The 18743-nt window shown below is 52.0% G+C and overlaps 1 protein-coding gene across 1 annotated transcript in view; it reads right to left on the minus strand.

Moving 5' to 3' along the window:
• The window catches only part of GRIK5 (glutamate ionotropic receptor kainate type subunit 5), a 51781-nt gene that overhangs the window by 16670 nt on the left and 16368 nt on the right, over positions 1–18743 (minus strand). The window contains exon 12 of the mRNA XM_040976165.1: positions 13452–13655. Coding sequence (XP_040832099.1) covers positions 13452–13655 — 204 coding nt within the window. The remainder of the gene's footprint in view (positions 1–13451; positions 13656–18743) is intronic.

The following is an 18743-nucleotide window of genomic DNA, read 5'->3' on the forward strand; positions in this document are numbered from 1 at the left end:
GGGTGCCGGTCATCTCCAGCGCCACCTGGTGGCAGCTAGGAGCAGGACCCACCACCTCTCACGTCCCATCCTCCTCTGCAAAGAGCCGGGGAATGCCACCTGCCACCGTTCCCACCCCCGAGCCTCCTAGATGCGCAGACCCCTTCTTTCCTGTGCTGCCACACAGGCAAGATGCCTCCACTCCCCAGCACACACCCTGTGAGTCCAACATCCGGGGTCACCCCTGAAGAGTTCACTGGGACTCCAGAGCAACCTGTAGGGGGAGACTGACATCCACCCCCCATCCCACACACACACTCTACATGCCAAAAAACTAGGGCAGAGAGGGTTAGCTGATGCCAGGATTCACGAACATGTTGCCTTGGGAGGGTGCCCATCTGTGACCCGAAGCCCTGAGGAGCAGGGTCGGGAGCAGGTGTGTGGTTCCTCGCCGGATTCTGGGAGACTCAGGGAATGGATGCAGACGGATGGGAAGAACCCCAGGACCTCGGCCTCCACCCTCCTCCAAACAGTGCCTTGCAACCAACAGTGCCACCCCAGGCAGAAGCCTTCCTCTCCCGGGCACAGCACCCACTTTCTGTCCCTGCCCCTCAAACTCCAAACTGAACAACTAAGCTCTGTGTTCACTGCTTGCACCTGCACAGGTAACCACTGGCTTGACCCCCCCCAGGTGGCAGCTGGAGGGTCCCTAATGCACTCCCTGGCTACACCTGGGGCCATGGTGCCCACTATCTAAACTTCACTGTCCACGTCCATCTTCCCACAGTTTGCTCCCTGAGTCTCTCCTGCCTCACCGCCATGTCCTGCGCCGTGCGGTAGCCACTATGCCCTTCCCACCTGTTCACTCGTTCATCCACTCAACAAACAGCAGGAAGGTCTCGGGGGGAGGGGGGGGAAATGGAATGTAGATAAGTTTATTTTGATACAAAAAAATGCAAGTCCATGTGCATGGCTTATTAATATACATCCTCTTGATTCTACTGAAACCCCCTTGTATGAATGGACTTTGAGATTTTTTTGGGGGTACCAAAATAAACTTGTGTTTTCATTTCATTTTCCGTGAGCTGTTTGAAGGCTCCATTCTGATGTTCACTGAGCGCCCTCCACTGGCTGAGTGCAACTCCAGCCAGTGACTGTAAGTGTGCGATGGTCAAAGACAAGGCAGGGCTCAGAAACAGAGGCTGCAGGCAGTCCCGCCCTGCAAGCTGGAGGCCTTGGGTGGGAAGGAGCTAGCAACATCCGGGGAGGCTGTGGCAGAGCAGGAAGGGAGGAAAGGCTTGGGGGCAGGACCAGAGCCCTGCAGGGCTGTGGGCTGGGACCACAGACTAGATTCTGCCCCCACAGCAGTGGAGGGTGTGAGCAGGGGTGATGTCAGAATGGGTCATGGGCACAGGAGCTGCTGTGGGGACCATGGAGCCCATGGAAGGTGCCCACTGTGAGGTGGTCAGGTCTGGGTTTTGTTCTGAAGCCAGGGCAGGAAGAGGCTGGGAGATTGCGAGCCCCCTCTGGGTTCCTTCCTTGGTCTCTGGAACATCCTTTGTGCCTCCTCCTCACCCTTCCTTCCCAGCAAAGACAACCACTTGCTAGAGATGTCTCCCTTCCTCCACTGCTATAGAACCCCCTCTGCTGACAGCAATTCAGTTTCCAGGATGACATCAGAGAAAAACTGAAATGACTAGCCACCTATGCAAACGATAGAGGGCTGCCTAAGTGCATCAAACCAATTAAAGGACTTGGGACTTCCTTTGCTCCAAGCCCACTCTCTCCACCCAGCCCCTGTGCAACCCACCTTCTGCTTTGCCAGCTGTTCCCTGCTGGAAGCTGCCAATAGAGGGCGCCAGCGGGAGATGGCAGGCTGGAGGAAACACAAGGAGGTTGGTCCCATTCTTCCCTATGCTGTCCCCTCCCCCACTAACTCCAGTTTGCAGCACCCCAACACCTGCAGAGCCAGCCCCTCCTGTTGATTCTTCAGGACAGGGATTGGTTACTTTCTGCGGGTCTCCTTCTGGACTCCTGACAGCGGGGTGGCTAAACTGGCCCTTGGCGCCAGGCCCATCCCATCTGCCTGCTTCTGCCAGGGAAGTTATACACCCATCAACTCTGGCCCTACACGGAAAAAGCTAACTGGAAGTCCTCCTCCTGCCCTCTCCCTGGGCTAGTTCACACTTAGAAAATAATTATCTTCACCTGACACCCAGAGGGCAGGACCCAATGTCATAGAAATGATGGCACCCAAATACTGATAGCAGCTCAGGCCATGTGGTCACTCCCCGGTGTGGGCAGGTGTGTGGTTATTGGCAGGGCTCAGTGGCAGGGAGACACAAAGGATTTATTAAAAGGCAAAGGGCATGGGTTTGAGGCAAACCCTAGCGGTCCACACCACAAGTGCCTAGTGCCACCTGCCCCAGGCCCTGTGCAGCACCCCTGCTTGCTTCGGATGCTCCACCCATCTCTGCATCAGCCCGCCCATCAGACCCAGGCGACAGGTCAGCTTGCACTCGGCCTGGACATGCGGGGACCTTGTGTGTTCAGGGGCTCATTTGCAATGAAATGCCTCATGGGTGCTGGGTACACATGCCAATGTTGGGGATTCTGCCACCCAAGAGAGCCAGTTGTAGCTCGAGCTGCTCCACTTCCAATTCCATTCTCTACTGATGGCCTGGGAGAGTGCCCAAGTGCTTAGGCCCCTGAAACCCATTAGAAAGACCCAGATGGAGCTGCTAGCTGCTGGCTTGGGCCCGGACTAGTCCCAGCCATTGCCGCCATTTGGGGAGTAAACCAGCAGCTGGAAGATTTCTTGTTCGTTCTGTCAGTGTACTTTTCAAGTACGTAAATAAATAAATCTCTTAGAAGTTGCCACTCAGATCCACCCCCAACCAAAAAAAAAAATCCAAAAACCAGCAAATGTCACCAGTAGCAATCCACAGGGCCCCCTCCGCAGAGTTCTGGGCCTGGTTTGAGTTTTTTCAGTCTTTTCTCTTGTCTGCCCAGCCCTTGGGGGTCCCAATTGCTACCTACATGCCCCCTTAGTTCTCTTATCCCCCTTTCATATGGCTGGTTAACAAACTTCATACTCAGTCAACAATTCTTTTTGTTAAGTGCTCCCTGTCTAAATAACTGATAGGATTCTAGTCAGTCACTGGTGCTGAGTTTGTTTCTGGCCTGGATCCTGCAGGGCCAACGCTCCCCGAGGAAGGCTGTGGGGTGCATCTTCTTGGTTCCTGGTGGTCTTGAGAATCAGGAGTGGAAAACAAGGTCTCAGCTAGGGTGGGAGCTCACACCAGCTGCCAAGCGCTGTGTGGATCCACTCCAAGAAAGCTCCCTCATTTGGGGCAGCGACTGCCTGATGACGGTGACAGGGATTCGTGGTCATCCTCCAAAATCCACCGGCCTCTTCACCACACAGGCCGGCTGGTGGGGCTGTGCCCTCACCCCCTGCATCCGCCCTGTCTATGCAGCTCCCCTAACACATACAGATTTGCCTCTGGATTACAGTTCTGGGGATTCTAGGGGCTTCCGCCAGGGTCCTGCCACTATGGCCCTAACTCCGAGGGTCGGCATGCCCCTGAGGGACTCAGTGGGTGCTGTATTAATCACAGTCATACGGCTAAGAACTGGGAAAAACAAAACAACAAAACAAGGTCCAAGGCCTTCTCAGGCCCCCTTTTAGCTGAAGTTGGGCTCAGACTCCAGATAACGCCTCGTTGTGCAGCCCTACTGCAGACTCTGAGTCCCAGCAGGAACAATCCAAAGAATACCTCAGCCATGCCAGCGCTGGGGATCTGCAGCTGGAAGGCGACCACAATTTACACTGAGAAGGAAACTGGAGGGAAACTGACATGGGCTTTCCAGGAGACATTTTGACAATGTATGACACAAGTCACCAAAAAGGTCTTTCTCTTTCACACTCACTCTCTCTAGAGAATCCATCCTGAGAGAGGAAGTGATGTAACACAAACACCTGGAAAAATGGTGCCATATTAAAAAACAGCTACACATCGGGCCTGGGGCTTTATACTTTACACTTTTTTTTTTGACACTTTAGTCTAGTGGCTAAAGTCCTCGCTTTGCATGCACTGGGATCTCATATGGTTGCTGGTTCTAATCCCGGTGGCCCCACTTCCCATCCAGCTCCCTGCTTGCAGCCTGGGAAAGCAGTTGAGGATGGCCCAAAGTCTTGGGACCCTGCACCCACTTGGGAGACTTGGATGAAGCTCTGGGCTTCGGAGGATCAGCTCAGCTCTGGCTGTTGTGGCTGCTTGGAGAATGAATCAACGGACGAAAGATCTTCCTCTCTCTTCCTCTCTATTTATCTGACTTTGCAATAAAAACAAAGTAAATCTTAAAACAAAAGAACCAGCTACATAAATGAGTAAATGACAGTACAGCCACATGGGGACTGATATACAACCATATCAGGTTAAACTGGTCAGAAATTACTTTGAGTTTTTGGATAAGCGAGGACTTTCCTCAAACACTGAAAATACCCGCTGGTGGCAAGAATGTGGGAAATGTGACCTCGTCACGTTCCCTTGGTGGGAATATAAATTGGGACAATCACGGTGAAGAGCCAACTGGCAGTGGGTGCTTAAAACAACGCCTAGCCTTTGACCCAGCACTTGCACCGCTTGGAATTTATCCCTCAGGAACACTCCCACAAATCCACTGGCCAAGTTTATGGTGGCAGCCGCTATGCTAGCGACGACTGTAAACCACCCAGATGGCCATCACTGGGGGCGAACTGTATAATTCATGCTCCAGCCACACAATAGTCTGTGCATCTGCCTGGATTTTAACCAGGCGTCTCCCACGACCACATCCGGAGAAGAGGGGCTTCCCAACTCTACCGACCCCATGTCCCAGAAGCCCCAACCAAATCCAGCAGGCAGCACCAGGGCCTCTCTGCTTCCCTGGGCACACCTAACCTGGCGGCACGCCTGACCCTGTGGTCCCTCGAGCCCAGGTCAAGGCTGTCACCTGCCTGCTCCTCCTCTGTTTTCCTCACTGACCACCCTGTTTCCACTCCTACCCAACTGTAGCTACTTTCCAAGGTGGCAGCCGTAGTCATGGCTTCCAGGGCCCGATGCGATAGCCTAGTGACTAAAATCCTCATTTTAATGTGCTGGATCCCATAGGAGCACCAGTTTATGTCTCAGCTCCCCCATTTCCCGTTCAGCTCCCTGAACGGCCTGGGAGAACAGTCAAGGATGGCCCAAAACTTTGGGACCCTGCACCCACATGCGAGACCTGGAAGAGGCTCCAGGGCTGTGGATTGGCTCAGCCCTGGCTGTTTTGAGGCCACTTTGGGAGTAAATCAGCGAATGGAGGATCTTTCTTTCTCTCCTTCTCTCTGTGACTTTGACTTTCTGATAAAAAAATAAATAAGTAAATAAAAAGGACTTATAAGCCTTAGCTCCAGGGAATACACCCACACCAATAGAATATTATTCAGCCACAAAAAGGGATGTGGTGCTAACACCTGGCTGGCCTGAATGATAGAACCTAGACACAAAAGCTCACATTTGGGGTGACTCCACCCATGTGACATGTCCACACCAGGGAAATCCATAGAAAGATGGGGGCTGCAGGGCACTAGGAAAGAGGAATAGGAAGAGATTGCTTAATGTGCTAAGGATCCTTTTGGGGTGATGAAGTTTGGAGATTCAATAGAAATGTGGTGTTAGCACAACACTGAATGAACTCCTTAAAATAGCAAATCTTACGTCACGTGAATTTCACCTCAATAAAAGGAAAAGAGAATAAAAGATCCCAATATATTCTCTGCTTAACATTAACCAACAGAGGCTGGTGCTGTGGTGTGGTGGGTTAAGCCGCCCCTTGGAATGCCTACATCTGAGTGCCAGTTTTGTCCCAGCTGCTCTGCTTCAGATTCAGCTCCTTGCTAATGCGCCTGGGAAGGCAGCAGAGGATGGTCCAAGCGCTTGGCCCAGGTCTGGCCAAAGTGAACTAGCAAGTGCAAGATCTCTCTCTTCCTGCTTTTATCATTTTGCCTTTCAAATTAACAAGCACATTTCTCAAAACTACAAAGTGGCTTCACAATATATAAAACAACACCCCAACACCTTAGCAGTAGCTGTGCGGCCCGGTCATCTGCGATCAGGGCCCTTAATCCCACTCCCCACCCATGAGCTGCAGCAGCCCCTCCCCTTCAGGACACGCCAGATGTGTCCCCCTCTCAGGTCTTCACACTCCCTCCACCTAGAGGACACATCCCCAGGCCCCGGGCATTCACTCTGAAGTACTAACTGAGTATCTGTTGGCTCACAGAAGTGGGGACAACAGACAAAGCCCTGCCCTTGGTACCCCTGCTCCCAGGGGTCTTCCCAGAGCTCCCTTCCTCACCCCAGTCTCTCTCGCTTTTTATCTTTCTGTTGCTCTGCCTTTCAAATAAAGATAAATTTTTAAAAATAAAAAAGAAGGGGCCTAGCACAATGACTAAGTGACTAAATACTCACCTTGCACATGCCAGGATCTCATGTGGGCACTGGTTTGTGTCCCGGCTGCTCCACTTCCCGTCCAGCTCCCTGCCTGTGGCCTGGGAGAGCAGTGGACGACCACCCAAAGCCGTGGGAACCTGCACCCATGCGGGAAACCCAGAAGAAGCTCCTGGCTCCTGGATTCAGATCGGCTCAGCTCCGGCCATTGTGACCATTTGGGGAGTCAACCAGCGGACAGAAGATTGCTCTCTCTCTGTCTCTCCTTCTCTCTGTAAATCTGACTTTACAATGCAAATAAATCCTTAAAAAAATAAAAAGCAATGGATAAAGTCCCTGTTCCCTGACTTTGGCCTGGCTCAGACTTGGCTGTTGAGGTCATCTCGGGCAGGAACCAGCAGACGGAAGATGTCACCAGTTTTCTCCGTGCCCCACTCCCTGTGCCTCTGCCTTTCAAACATAGAAAAAAAGATCTTTAAAAAGGAAATATATCATTTGGGACACGTGTATCCCCTATTAGAGAACCTGGGTTCAAGTCCAGGCTCCATCCTCAATCCCAGCTTCCTGCTTCTGTGCACCTGAGGAGGCAGCAGCTGACAGCTTACGGGTTCCCCAGAACCCACGTGGGAGCCTGGATTGAGGTCCTGCCTTCAACCTGACCCAGCACCAGCTGCTACAGCCATCTGAGGAGTGAACCAGCGATGTGAGATCTCTTTCAAGTAAAATAAATAAGTAAATAAATCAACTTACAGGTAATATTTCTCACATGATCTTTTTTGTTTTGTTTTTGTGTAAAGATTTACTTATTTTGATTGGAAAGGCAATTTTTTGTTTGTTTGTTTGGGAAGTCAGATAAACAGAGAGAGGAGGAGAGACAGAGAGGAAGATTTTCTATCTGCTGATTTACTCCCCAAGTGGCTGCAATGACCAGAGCTGAGCCGATCCGAAGACAGGAGCTTGGATTCTTCCAGGTCTCCCACAACAGGTGCAGGGTCCCAAAGCTTTGGGTTGTCCTTGACTTTTCTCCCAGGCCACAAACAGGGAGCTGAACGGGAAGCAGGGCCTGCCAGGATTAGAATCGGTGCCCACATGGGATCCTGGTGTGTGCAAGGCGAGGACTTTAGCAGCTAGGCAACTGCACCAGGCCCCAGAAAGGCAGTATATTTTATAAACAGAAGGATTGACAAAGATCTTCTGTCTGGTTGTTCACGCCTCAAGTAGCCGCAATAGCTGGAGCAGAGCCGATCCAAAGCCTGGAGCCAGGAGCCTCCTCTGGGTCTCCTATATGAGTGCAGGGTCCCAAGGCTTTGGGCCATCTTCTGCTGCTTTCCCAGGCTACAAGCAGAGAGCTGAATGGAAAGTGGAGCAGCAGAGACATGTGAGGGAAGGATTTAGCCATTGAACCATTGCACTGGGCCCCACACAATTAAAAAAAAAAATTTTTTTTTAAGTTGGAAATGTCCTAAAATAAATAAATAAGTGAATAAGCAGCAGCATTGTGGCCAAGTAGATTAAGCAGCCATTTACAATGCTGGCATCACATTCTGGATTGTTAGCAGGTCTCGGATGTTTTGTCTCTAATCCAGCTCCTTGCTAAAACACCCTGGGAAGGCAGAGGCTAGTCGTCCGAGTGCCGGGGTCCGCACCATCCACGTGGGAAGCCAGGATGGAGCTGCCAAGCCCTGGCTTTGGTCTGGGGCAGCGCAGGCTGTTGCAGTTGTTGGGAACTAAAGCGGCAGATGGACATTTCTCTCTCCTCTCTCTGTCACTCTGCCTTTCAGATAAATAAATACCCACATACCACATCAGAGTGCTTAGCTCAACTCTGCTCTGACTCCTGACTCTTGCTGATGTTACCTTGCGGGCAGGAGATGGTTCCAGCACTCGGACCCCGCCAGCCACATGAGGAACCTGGACTGAATTCCTGGTGTCTGGCGTGGGTCCTCGCCTAAGCCCTGCCCAGCCCGGCTGTTGTGGACGTTTGGGGAGTGAACCAGCAGATGGGCACTGTCTGTCTCTTTGGCTCTCGAATGGATAAGCTTTTCAGATAAAGCAGGTCTATGAATACTAACCCAGCAAGACAAGATGTAAATGGAAAACTGTATCATACAATGGGTATACTGGGATATCACTTTTAAAAAGCATTTTTAAAAGTTTAAACTATGGATTTGAAAGAGGGAGGGGGGAAAAAGACTGACTGAGTGTCCATCTGTGGATTCAATCCCCAGTGGAGCGGCCGGGATTAGAACCCATGCCCATATGGGATCCCAGTACATTCAAGGTAAGGACTCCAGCCACTAGGCTACTGTGCCGGGCCCAGAAAATCTTTTGAGGACATGCAGACACGCTTATAACTCTTTGATGTATACATACATTCTGTGCAAAAATGGAATTACACTGAGTACAAAGATGGCTTACATAACCTAAAACAATACAGAATGCACAATTTTAAAAACTGTGATTCAAAACTCTATCTGAATAATGAGCTAGTTTTTGAAAGCATAAAAGAGAGGCATGCTATAATTGTATTCCCTTTCTTCTCTATACCTGCTTGTGTTTTTTATAGTGAGAAAAAACATTAGCATTTTGGGGGCTGGTGTTGTGGCACAACAGGTTAAGCTGCCGCCTGTGACATCTGCATCCCATATGGGCACGGTTAGCTGTTTCACTTCCGATCCAGCTCCCTGCTAACGTGCCTGGGAAAGCAGCAGGTGAGAGTCCAAATGTCTGGGCCCCTGCCACCCACGCGGGAGACTCAGACACAGTTCCTGGCTCCTAACACGCGGTTCCTCAGCCCCAACTATTGTGGCCACTGGGGAATGAATGAGCAGACAGAAGATCTCTCTCTCTCACACTCTGCCTTTCAAATAAATAAATGTTAGTATACAAGATGAATACAACATGCTACTTGAAAATGCAAATCCATGGGACTTAGTGGCAGTCCAGGAGACAGAGCTGGTGGAGTGCTGTAAGCCAAAGCTGAACCCTGCCATGATACGCTCAGCAAAACTGCTATGGGCTGGGCCGGGTGAATGTGTGTGTATTTGAGTACAGGGTGTGTGTGTGCATGAGTATATGCGTGTATGTACATACAGATGGGATGTGTGTGTTTTTGTGTGTACGGGGTGTGAGTATACACCTGTATGGCATGTGTTATGGGGTATTGTGTGTGTGTATGAAGTATGGATGGGGTGGCGAGGTGTATGCACATGTGTGGGGTGTGTGTGTTGGGTGTATTTGGGGTATATAAACGTGTGTGGAGTATGTGTGTGCCATACACATGTGCACACTACAGGGAGACTGGGCAGCACCTACACAGAGCCCGTGACAGAACCAATCATTCACTTGGCACCAAGGTGTGGATACCTACTGTGTGCTAGGCCCTGTGCTGAAGAGAGGATGGCACGGGTGAGGTGGGTTGGCACCGCGCTGGCCACAACAGTACCTGTGTCCCACACTCACACAGGTCATAGTTCCCTCCAACCGAGGAGTCATTATTTTCTCCAAACACTGAGACTCCGAGGGGACAGCCACATTCCTGCATGTCGCAGGAACAAATCCAAATTCTTAGTGAGGGCTCCCCGACTCCACAGCTCACACCTCCACCCACATCCTGCGTCCAGCCCATGCCAGTGGTGACTACAGCACTGAATACCTGTGTGCCAGGTGTGCGCCAGGTGTGCGCCAGGGCTTTACCAACGTTCGAGCAGGCAAGCCCCTGAAGCTCTGAGAGGGAGGCAACCTGTTCCTCAAGGGAACAGAGACATCGAGGGAGGTGAAGTGGTTCCCAGGGATCTCGTAACACCACAGGACCTAAGCTGGGCCCATCTGGCTCTGGGCCAGTGTGTGGCGCCCAGTCCCTCCTTTGGGATCAGGGACCTAGCTGTCCCCTAGTGTAGGTAGCTGACCACTCTCAGCTCTGCTGGTGGAACCTCTTGTCTGAGGTCCTGACCCTTTACCTGTCTGTCAGTGGGGTTATAAATGCCTGATAGCTAGGGCCCAGCTCAGTAGCCTAGTTGCTGAAGTCCCCACCTTGCACATGCTAGGATCCCAAATGGGCACTGGTTCATGTCCCAGCTGCCCCACTTTCCATTCAACTTCCTGCTTATGGCCTGGGAAAGCAGTAGATGAAAACCCAAAGCCTTGGGACCCTACACCCGCGTGGGATGCCTGGAGGAAGTTTCTGGCTCCTGGCTTCAGATTGGCTCGGCTCTGGCCGGCTGTTGCAGCCACTTGGGGAGTGGACCAGGGGTGAAAGATCTTTGTCTCTGTCTTTCCTTCTCTCTCTAAATCTGACTTTCCAATGAAAAATGAATAAATCTTTAAACGAAGGAAGGAAAAGGAAACAAGCCTGGGAGAGACACCTTTGATGCAACCCTGGGCTTTGGGGCCGAGCCCTTTGCTAGTGAGCCCCATTCCTTGCAGGGGAGCAGGAGAGGGCCATGGAGACTGCTGGGGGCATGCGAGTAAGGAACACCTGGTAATGCTCCCAGCAGCAGTGCCTGCAGCACCAACAGCCATGGCCACAGCTCAGCTCAGACCAGCAAAGCCAAGCCCCGCCCATCCTGCCACGCCCAGCCTGCTCCTCCTGCCCCAGCCAGCTACAGTGGAGAAGTCTGTGTCCACTCTCCTGCAGCCCCACCCAGGCAGTCACTAAGCCCTGGCACTCTCCAGCCCCTCCTCTGGCCCCAGGCCTGCCATCTGCTCTTGCCTCCTTACTGGTGTGGCTGCCACTGCTGGCCCTGTCTCCAGCCTACTCCCTTGAGCTAGCTTGGAGCCCTCTGAGGGCATCCCTGGACCTGCTGCTGAAGTCCACACCCTTTAGCCAGCACCATAGGAGCAAGGCCAGGCCTGGCTTGTTCGCTACTGTGCCCCTAGGGTAAAGTATAAGGCCTGGTACACAGTAGGCACTCACTAGCTACAGACTAGACAGACAGTGGGTGAGCATACGAATGTTAGCATGAGTTGGTCACATCAACAAGAATAAACATGGCAACAATCAAAACAGGGCACATGGACATAGCAATTGCCACTCACCCGCCAGGGTCTCTCCCTGCTAAGCCCTTTGCGTGGATTCATTCATTTCAGGCTTGCAACAGCCCTATGTGCAAGGGGCTATTATTTCCCCAGTTTTACAGATGCAAATACAGAAGCCAAAGGGAGGGCAAGTCACTTGCCAAAGGTCACACAGCTGCTGCAGGAGCCAGGGTTACAACCACAGTGACACCCACATGACCCAGCTGTTGTATCCCAAGGCACACACATTCAGATTCTTACAAGGGGTCAGGTGGCTACAAACAGGACAGCCACAGCCAGCGTCCTGCCTGTACTGGCATCCGATTTACAGGCTTGTTGCTCAGGAGGCGTTGCTTGGAGCTGCTGATTTCCCTATGAAAGGAAATTTTTCAGGCAGCGGTGGCAGTCACGGTGAGGGGTCCTGTGCAGCCCTGGGACTCCTAGCTAGCCGGGGCCTATCTCACCAAGTGTTTCTTCAGCCTTGAAGTTTTAAAACTCGCCCTGAAGTGGAGCCTCAGGGCCTGTCTGTTGGGTGAGGGGCCCAAGCACCCCCCGGACTCAGGGGACATCCCCAACTCTGCCTCCGTCAAAGCAGCTTCACTTTTGTCTAGGGTTCTGAGGAAGCTTTCATTGGGAAGAAAGTTTTGCCATTTGAAATAACTTGAAACTCAGTGCCCTGAGGGATAAATGTCCTTGTCACGCAGAGCGGCCCTCTTGCGTCTGCCCTGGTGACATTCACGGCTCGGATGCAGGAGAGAGACGGCCAAGTCAAAGTCAAGCCACTGGTCTGCTCAGTCGCCAGCAGTGTCCAAGCTCCTGCCTCCGGGTGTTCCCTACCCCCAGTCCGCCACTCCGGCTTCTCCGCCTGGAGGGAACAGAGGATGCTTGGGACAAGAGTGTCCAAGCTCCACTACCAGTTCGATTCCTGCAAATACGTCATGGGGGCGGGGTCAGCAGTCCTGGCTCCAGGGGTCGGTTCCCCAGCACTCCTGCCATGGACCCAGATCGATTTCACAGCTCCCAGCGGGGCCTTGGTCACTGTGGGCTTCTGGGGAGTGAACAGGAGATCGTGCCCTCTGGCTTTTAAATAAATAATTTTTTTTTGGAAGTACATATGTGGCCTAGTATCTGTGCCCTTCCTCAAACCCGGGAGGTGTTAGCCTCATCTTAGGGAGGGTCAAACTGAGGGTACGAGGAAAGGAATGAGTCACCCACAGATTCCAAGCCAGGCTGTCTGACTCCAAAATACTGCACTCTTCTCTACCACCTCCCACAGCTCTGCCTCTCATCCCTCCTCACCTTCATCCAGATCCCGCCCACACAGCGCCCAGCTGGCTCTCCCAGAGCACCCCACCCTCACGCCCCTGCAAGTGCTGCTTCCTCAGCTCCAGATGCACCCTCCTCCTCCTCCTGCACCCTGCGACTCCTCACTGACTCCTCACACCATCTGGGGACCGGCTTAGAATTCACCTCTTCTAGGAAGCCTGCCCTGGATCCCCCAGCTGGATCCAGCACCTGCTCCGAGTTCCCCCATCATGCCCAAGGTGGTTTTGTGTTCTGGTCCCATGCTATCCTACAAACCAGAGACTCTGACGTTTTTGGAGACATGGAGCTCAAGTCCCACACCCAGTAAGGAGCAAGGTACACCGCAGATGCTCAATAAACACCACTAAGTGAGAATGTGAGTTCAGCCCTCGGTGTTGGCAATGTGTCTGATGCCCCATGGCAGGTTCAGGGCTTGGTGCACACAGAAGAGGCAGTCTCCACTCCCAGTCCTGCCTCCTGCTTCCCTGACCACCCCATTGCTTCCACTCACTCAGGGTATCTCTGAGCACCAACTGCATGCAGGTAATGTTAAAACAAGACACAGAGGGGATATGTGGCCATTCCTCCCTGGCCCTGACCCACAGTGTCCACCAGGAGCCCTGAACGCCTCTTTACTTTTTTTCCCCTCTTGTCCTAGACCCGGCTCGGCCGTACCCGGTTGATGAGTTCGCCGACCATGCCCGTCCAGGAGCCGTTGGGCTCAGGTGCCCCGTATAGCCCGTCTTCCACCAGCCGCAGGCGGTAGCGGAAGCGCAGCAGCTCAGCCAGCTCCCGCAGCATGTCCACGCAGAAGCCCTCAAAGCGCTCGTTGCCTGACAGGGCCTGGAAGTTAGGCCGCCGCATGACATACGGGTTCTCCTGCATGGGCACAAGAGAACAGAGCTCAGAGGCCAGGCCTTTTGTTGGTGCAGGGTGAGGTTGAAAACCAGAGCCCAGGCTAGGGCCCAGAGGCCTGCCATGGCCACCCAGAGCAGAGGTTTGCTCACAGAGTTGGGGGTGTGCAGAGGGCCGGGGTCACTGCCCATTCCTCACTTGGAAATGCTCAGAGTGGGGAGGGGCTGGGGGCTAGGTGATGGCACTCTGACCCTGCTTCCCTGGCAGATGGCAGGGATGCACTTCCATTTCCTCTGCCAACTCCACCTTCCCAGGTCTGATTCAAACCCTCCAGTAAGTCAGAGAGAACCAAACTGGGGAAATGAGGTCTGTGTCAGTGCGAGAAGGAGTTCCCAAAGAGACATTCCCCTGCACCCCAAGTCAGCCATGGGCGCACAGCTCTCTGGCTTTCTAGACTCCATTCCACCCCCAGGGCCCAGGAGCAATTCACTATCTTTTCTGTTCCAACTGACTTCATTTTCTCACGGGGCCAGGAATGACTCACTACACCGACTCAGTGAGTTGCCAATGGTCAAAGAGGGGATCCCCACCAGGACTGAGTTCCGGCCCAAAGCTGCCATGCAGGAAGCAGGCATGAGACGCCAGATGGTGCAATTTCAAGAGAATTTGGAAACCTAGATTGTTTTATAAAACCTCCTGATTCTAAATGCTAGCAACCAATTAAAAGAAAAAAAAAAAAAAACTGCTTTGCAGGCCCGACACAGGCATCTGTGCTGCAGGTGATCTGCAGCCTTCTCTTACATTGATGTTTATTTCTAAGATGCTCCAGCCAACTTCACGGGCTCCACTGATGCCAACGAAACACAAGGTTTCAAGCTATGCTAAGAGGAGGTCTAGGAAGGTGACAATAACAAAAGGGACCCTAACTCAACAAGGTTTCTGTCCTGATGTTGTCTACCACCTTGGATAATGAGCTGGAAGACTTGGGCTTAGGAAACAGCCAGGAGAGAAGGCTCTGACAGTACCCTCCACGGTGGTAACTGTGTGTCCAGCACCTGCCCTGTGTGTCTTCTGTATTACTTCACTTGAATTCCTGAGTCACCTGAATTGTGGGGCAGAGTGTGGTAGGTCTTATTAGACTTGGTACCCAAGAGGCCCAGTACTGTCTCTTCTCATTCATTCAGCACTTGACTTTGTGGCCCACTGGGTTAATCTGCCCTTTGCAATGTCAGCATCCCACAGCAGAGTATTGGTATGAGTTTCAGCTGCTATGTTTCCAATCCAGCGCCCTGCTAATATACCCGGAAAGCAGCAAAAGATGGCTCCAGGGCTTGAGTCCGTGTCACCCATGTAGGAGACCCAGATGGAGTTTCTGGCACCTGGGTTTAGCCTGGGCCAGCCCCGGTGGCTATGGACATAACTCTGGGGAAGACCTGAACACAGTACTTGGCCACTCCCGCCATCACTCAGTAGTGAAGGTGAAGGTCACTGGTCTTCTGGTGGGCCTCACTGGCCTTGAGGCTCACACTGGCTGACAGAAGCACCAGAGGTGATGCTACGCGGACTCCCCAGCCTCCAGAAATGCGGTGTGAATATGCCTGAGCCAGCCTGCTGGAGGAAGTGTGCCCACCAACAGCCAGCCCTGGTAGCCACCATAGACCTTCCGGACCAGTCCAGCCACAAGCTGGGAACAGCAACAGAGTTGTGAAAAATAGTGAAGCATTATTGTTCAATATCTGTAGCAGCAGACACATTTTCCTGCCTTGAGGTCGCAAGCCCTGAGCTCCAGGACCCCGCAGGGCCCTGCAGCTGAGAAGCATAGGGATGGGAGGGGAGATGAGTGTTCGCCTCTCCCCAGCACACTGCTTTTCCAAATCCCCATCCGTGGGACTTGGAGCAGGAATATGAGAGAATGCTAATAATAGCGGTGGCAGCTAGCGTTTCTCGTGGGCTTGCTGTGTGACAGCTCTTGTGTCAGCGTGGGAGGTCGGTATTATTACCTCGGGTGCAGGGACAAGGATGCCAAGGACCAGGGACGTCAAGCCCTGAGTGACTAAGAAGGACAAAATGCTATGACCCAGAACTCTGCTCTCAAGGCCAGTGCTGGACACGAACTCAAATGGATGGAACTAGAGGGTGGATGAGAGAGGGACCAGACAGGGACCTGGGTCACATGTTGAAACGGAAGAATCGGAAATGGATTCTCCTGGAGGCAGTCCCTGGCGCTGGAGCTATGAGGCTCTACAGCTGTTTCCTTGATCCTCTGAGCATGAGACGAAGGGTCAGAGAGACACAGTGGGCAGCCCAAGGCCACATGGCCACACTCTGCCAACATCCACCTGTAAGTGCCAGCCTGGGAAAACTGACTTCAAGGTCTCAGGATCTGAGTTGAAAATCACAAAGACAAGTTCTACACATGGAACTCGAGGTCGGAAAACAGGATTTAGAAGTCCCAGGCCTGCAGGACAATAGGGCCCTAGGGGAGCCTTGGGTCCAGGGTTCTCAGATTTTTCAAAAAAGCATCTTATGCAGAAGTCTGACACAGCAGCTGGGCCGCAGGATATTCTGCCAAGGCCAGGTTCTAGGAATTCCTTCTTGGGATGGCTGTGCCTCTACACACAAAAATGCAGGCTCAAGAAAGTCATGGCAGTGTTGCTCACGGTGGGAACAAAGCCCGAAACCACCTAATCTGGGACAAGTTAAAAAGATCATCGATGTCATAAAAGAATCCCAGGCAACCACGAAAATAGCAAGATCTATAAGATATATTAAGAGGGGGAAAAAGCCACAGAACAACGTGTACAATATGCTACTTTCTGTGAAGCAAGGGGAGGGGAGGCGGGTGCTTGCACACACAGATGTTCACCCGCCTTCTAGAAGGGACCAGAGATGGAAGCAGGCTGCTCACTCACTACCACCTTTGTGGTAATAGCCTATTTACCCAGGTTTGAGTCCACATCTGTCCTTTCTCAATGTAATGCTTTTTGTTGTTGTTGTTGTTAAGATTTATGTTTTACTGGGAAGTCAGATTTACAGAGAAAAGGAAGGAAGGAGAGAGAGAGGAACACGTTCCATTCACTGGTCTACTCTCCAAGTAGCCGCAACAGCCAGAGCTGAGCTGATATGAAGCCAGGAGCCAGGAAGCTTCCTCTAGGTCTCTCACGTGCATGCAGGGTGCCAAGGCTTTGGGCTGTCCTTGACTACCCTCCCAGGCCACAAGCAGGAAGCTGGAAGAGAAGTGGAGCAGCTGGGACATGAACTGGTGACCATATGGGATCCTGGCGCATGCAAGGCGAGGACTTTGCTTTTTCTTTTCATTTAAATTCAAGGAGAGAGCCTGGGAGACTGTCCATCCACCGGTTCACTTCCCAAATGTTCACAACAGCTGGAGGTGGACCAGAGCCTGGAACTCAAGCCAGGTCTCCCATATGATGCACAGGGATAATGATCAGCTGCCTCTGAGGCTGTTACGGTAGTGCAAAGCTGGAACTGTAATCAGAACAGTCAGGACTGGAGTGCAGGCAGCTGGATATGCGCCTCTGGCCGCTGCGCTGCACAGCTACCTGTCGCTGAGACAAGCATGTGGAAATGCAGAGCAGGAGGGACCCTCAAGAAAAACGTCAGAGCTAGAAGATCAGGGTTCACATTCAATGTGAACCCTGAGCTTCAGCTACCTGGGCAAGTACAACCAGCAGAAAGAAGTGTTTGGAAAATGATGTAAAAATGGTTTCAATGCCAAAGGTGGGACTGTGGTGGAGGTGAATGGATGATCACTTCAATAAATGGGTGTCAGGCTGGTGTAGTAGCCTAAACTTCTGCCTGCAGTGCCAGCATCTCACATGAGCACCAGTTTGAGTCCGAGATGATGCGTTTCTGAGCCCACTCCCTGCTAATCAGTTTGGCGGAGCACCTGCACCCACATGGGAGACCCAGAAGGAGTTCCTGGTTTCTGGCTTCAGACAGGCTGCGCCTCAGCCATTGTAGTCATCTGGGGAGTGAATCAGCAAATGGAAGATCTCTGTCTCTCTGTAATTCTGCCTTTCAAATAAAGAAAGAAATCTCAAAAATAAATAAATAAACAGAATTATTCCTTGAAATAACTGCATGGAGAATCTACCATCTGCATTTCCTCCCATGGATGATACCTAAAGTCAACTCCAGGTGTGGTGCAGGTTCAAATGCAAGAGACAGAACTGTCATTTTCAGCAGACACACAGACAGGTGTTTGTGACCTTGGAACAGACCACAGATTCTTACATTCTAAAAAGCAGTAACTATCAAGGAAAAAATCTGATAAAGTAGATTTTGGTAAAATTAAAAACCAAATATTTTTTTTAACCAAAAGACACCGCTAAGAGTGAAAAGGCACACCTCAGATAGAAGATATCTGCAACACGTATATCAGACAGACGACCTGTATTCAGAATGGATAAGCAGATCCCAGATCAATAAGCAACACACACATCCCAATCTTTTAAAATCAAACAGAGATACGATCAGGGACTTCCCCAAAGAGGATTTCCAAATCGCCAATAATCACAGAAAGGCGGTGGGCATTCCTGGTTATCAGAAAAACACAATATAAATCATTAGTGACACCCTGTACACCTGAACACCCTCAACCCCTGGGCAGCACCAAAGGGTGTGGAGGGTTCTGATTCACACACTGCAGGGAGAGAAGCCTGCATGGTCAGCCAGCACTCACACACACACCCCCGCAGCGCCACCCCTAGGACATGCCCACAGAGATGCCAGTGTGTTCGCAGATAGGAAATGGAGTGCTGCTTGCACTTCCAGTAGAAAACAAGCAGAAAGAAGGTGCACGTCCATCCACGATGGGCAGGTGAGCTATGGAACACTGGGCAAGGAGACTAAGCCTCTGTCAGCCACATGGACAAATCTCACAAGCCTACAGTGGATCTAAGAGAGGACATATGGTGCGGCGTAACTTGTCTGAAGTGCTAGGGTAGACAGCCTGCCACATGGTGACGCAAGTCGAGATGTGGCTACCCTTGGTGGGCTGTGCCTGGGAGGAGCAAGTCCCGGGGCGGGGTCACCCCACCTGAGGAGTGCTTTGTGAAAACCCAAAGAAAGGAACACAATGTGGGCATG

The sequence above is a fragment of the Ochotona curzoniae genome, unplaced genomic scaffold (genome assembly GCF_017591425.1).
Source record: "Ochotona curzoniae isolate NIBS_2020 unplaced genomic scaffold, NIBS_Ocur_1.0 contig_2699, whole genome shotgun sequence".
NCBI lineage: Eukaryota > Metazoa > Chordata > Mammalia > Lagomorpha > Ochotonidae > Ochotona > Ochotona curzoniae.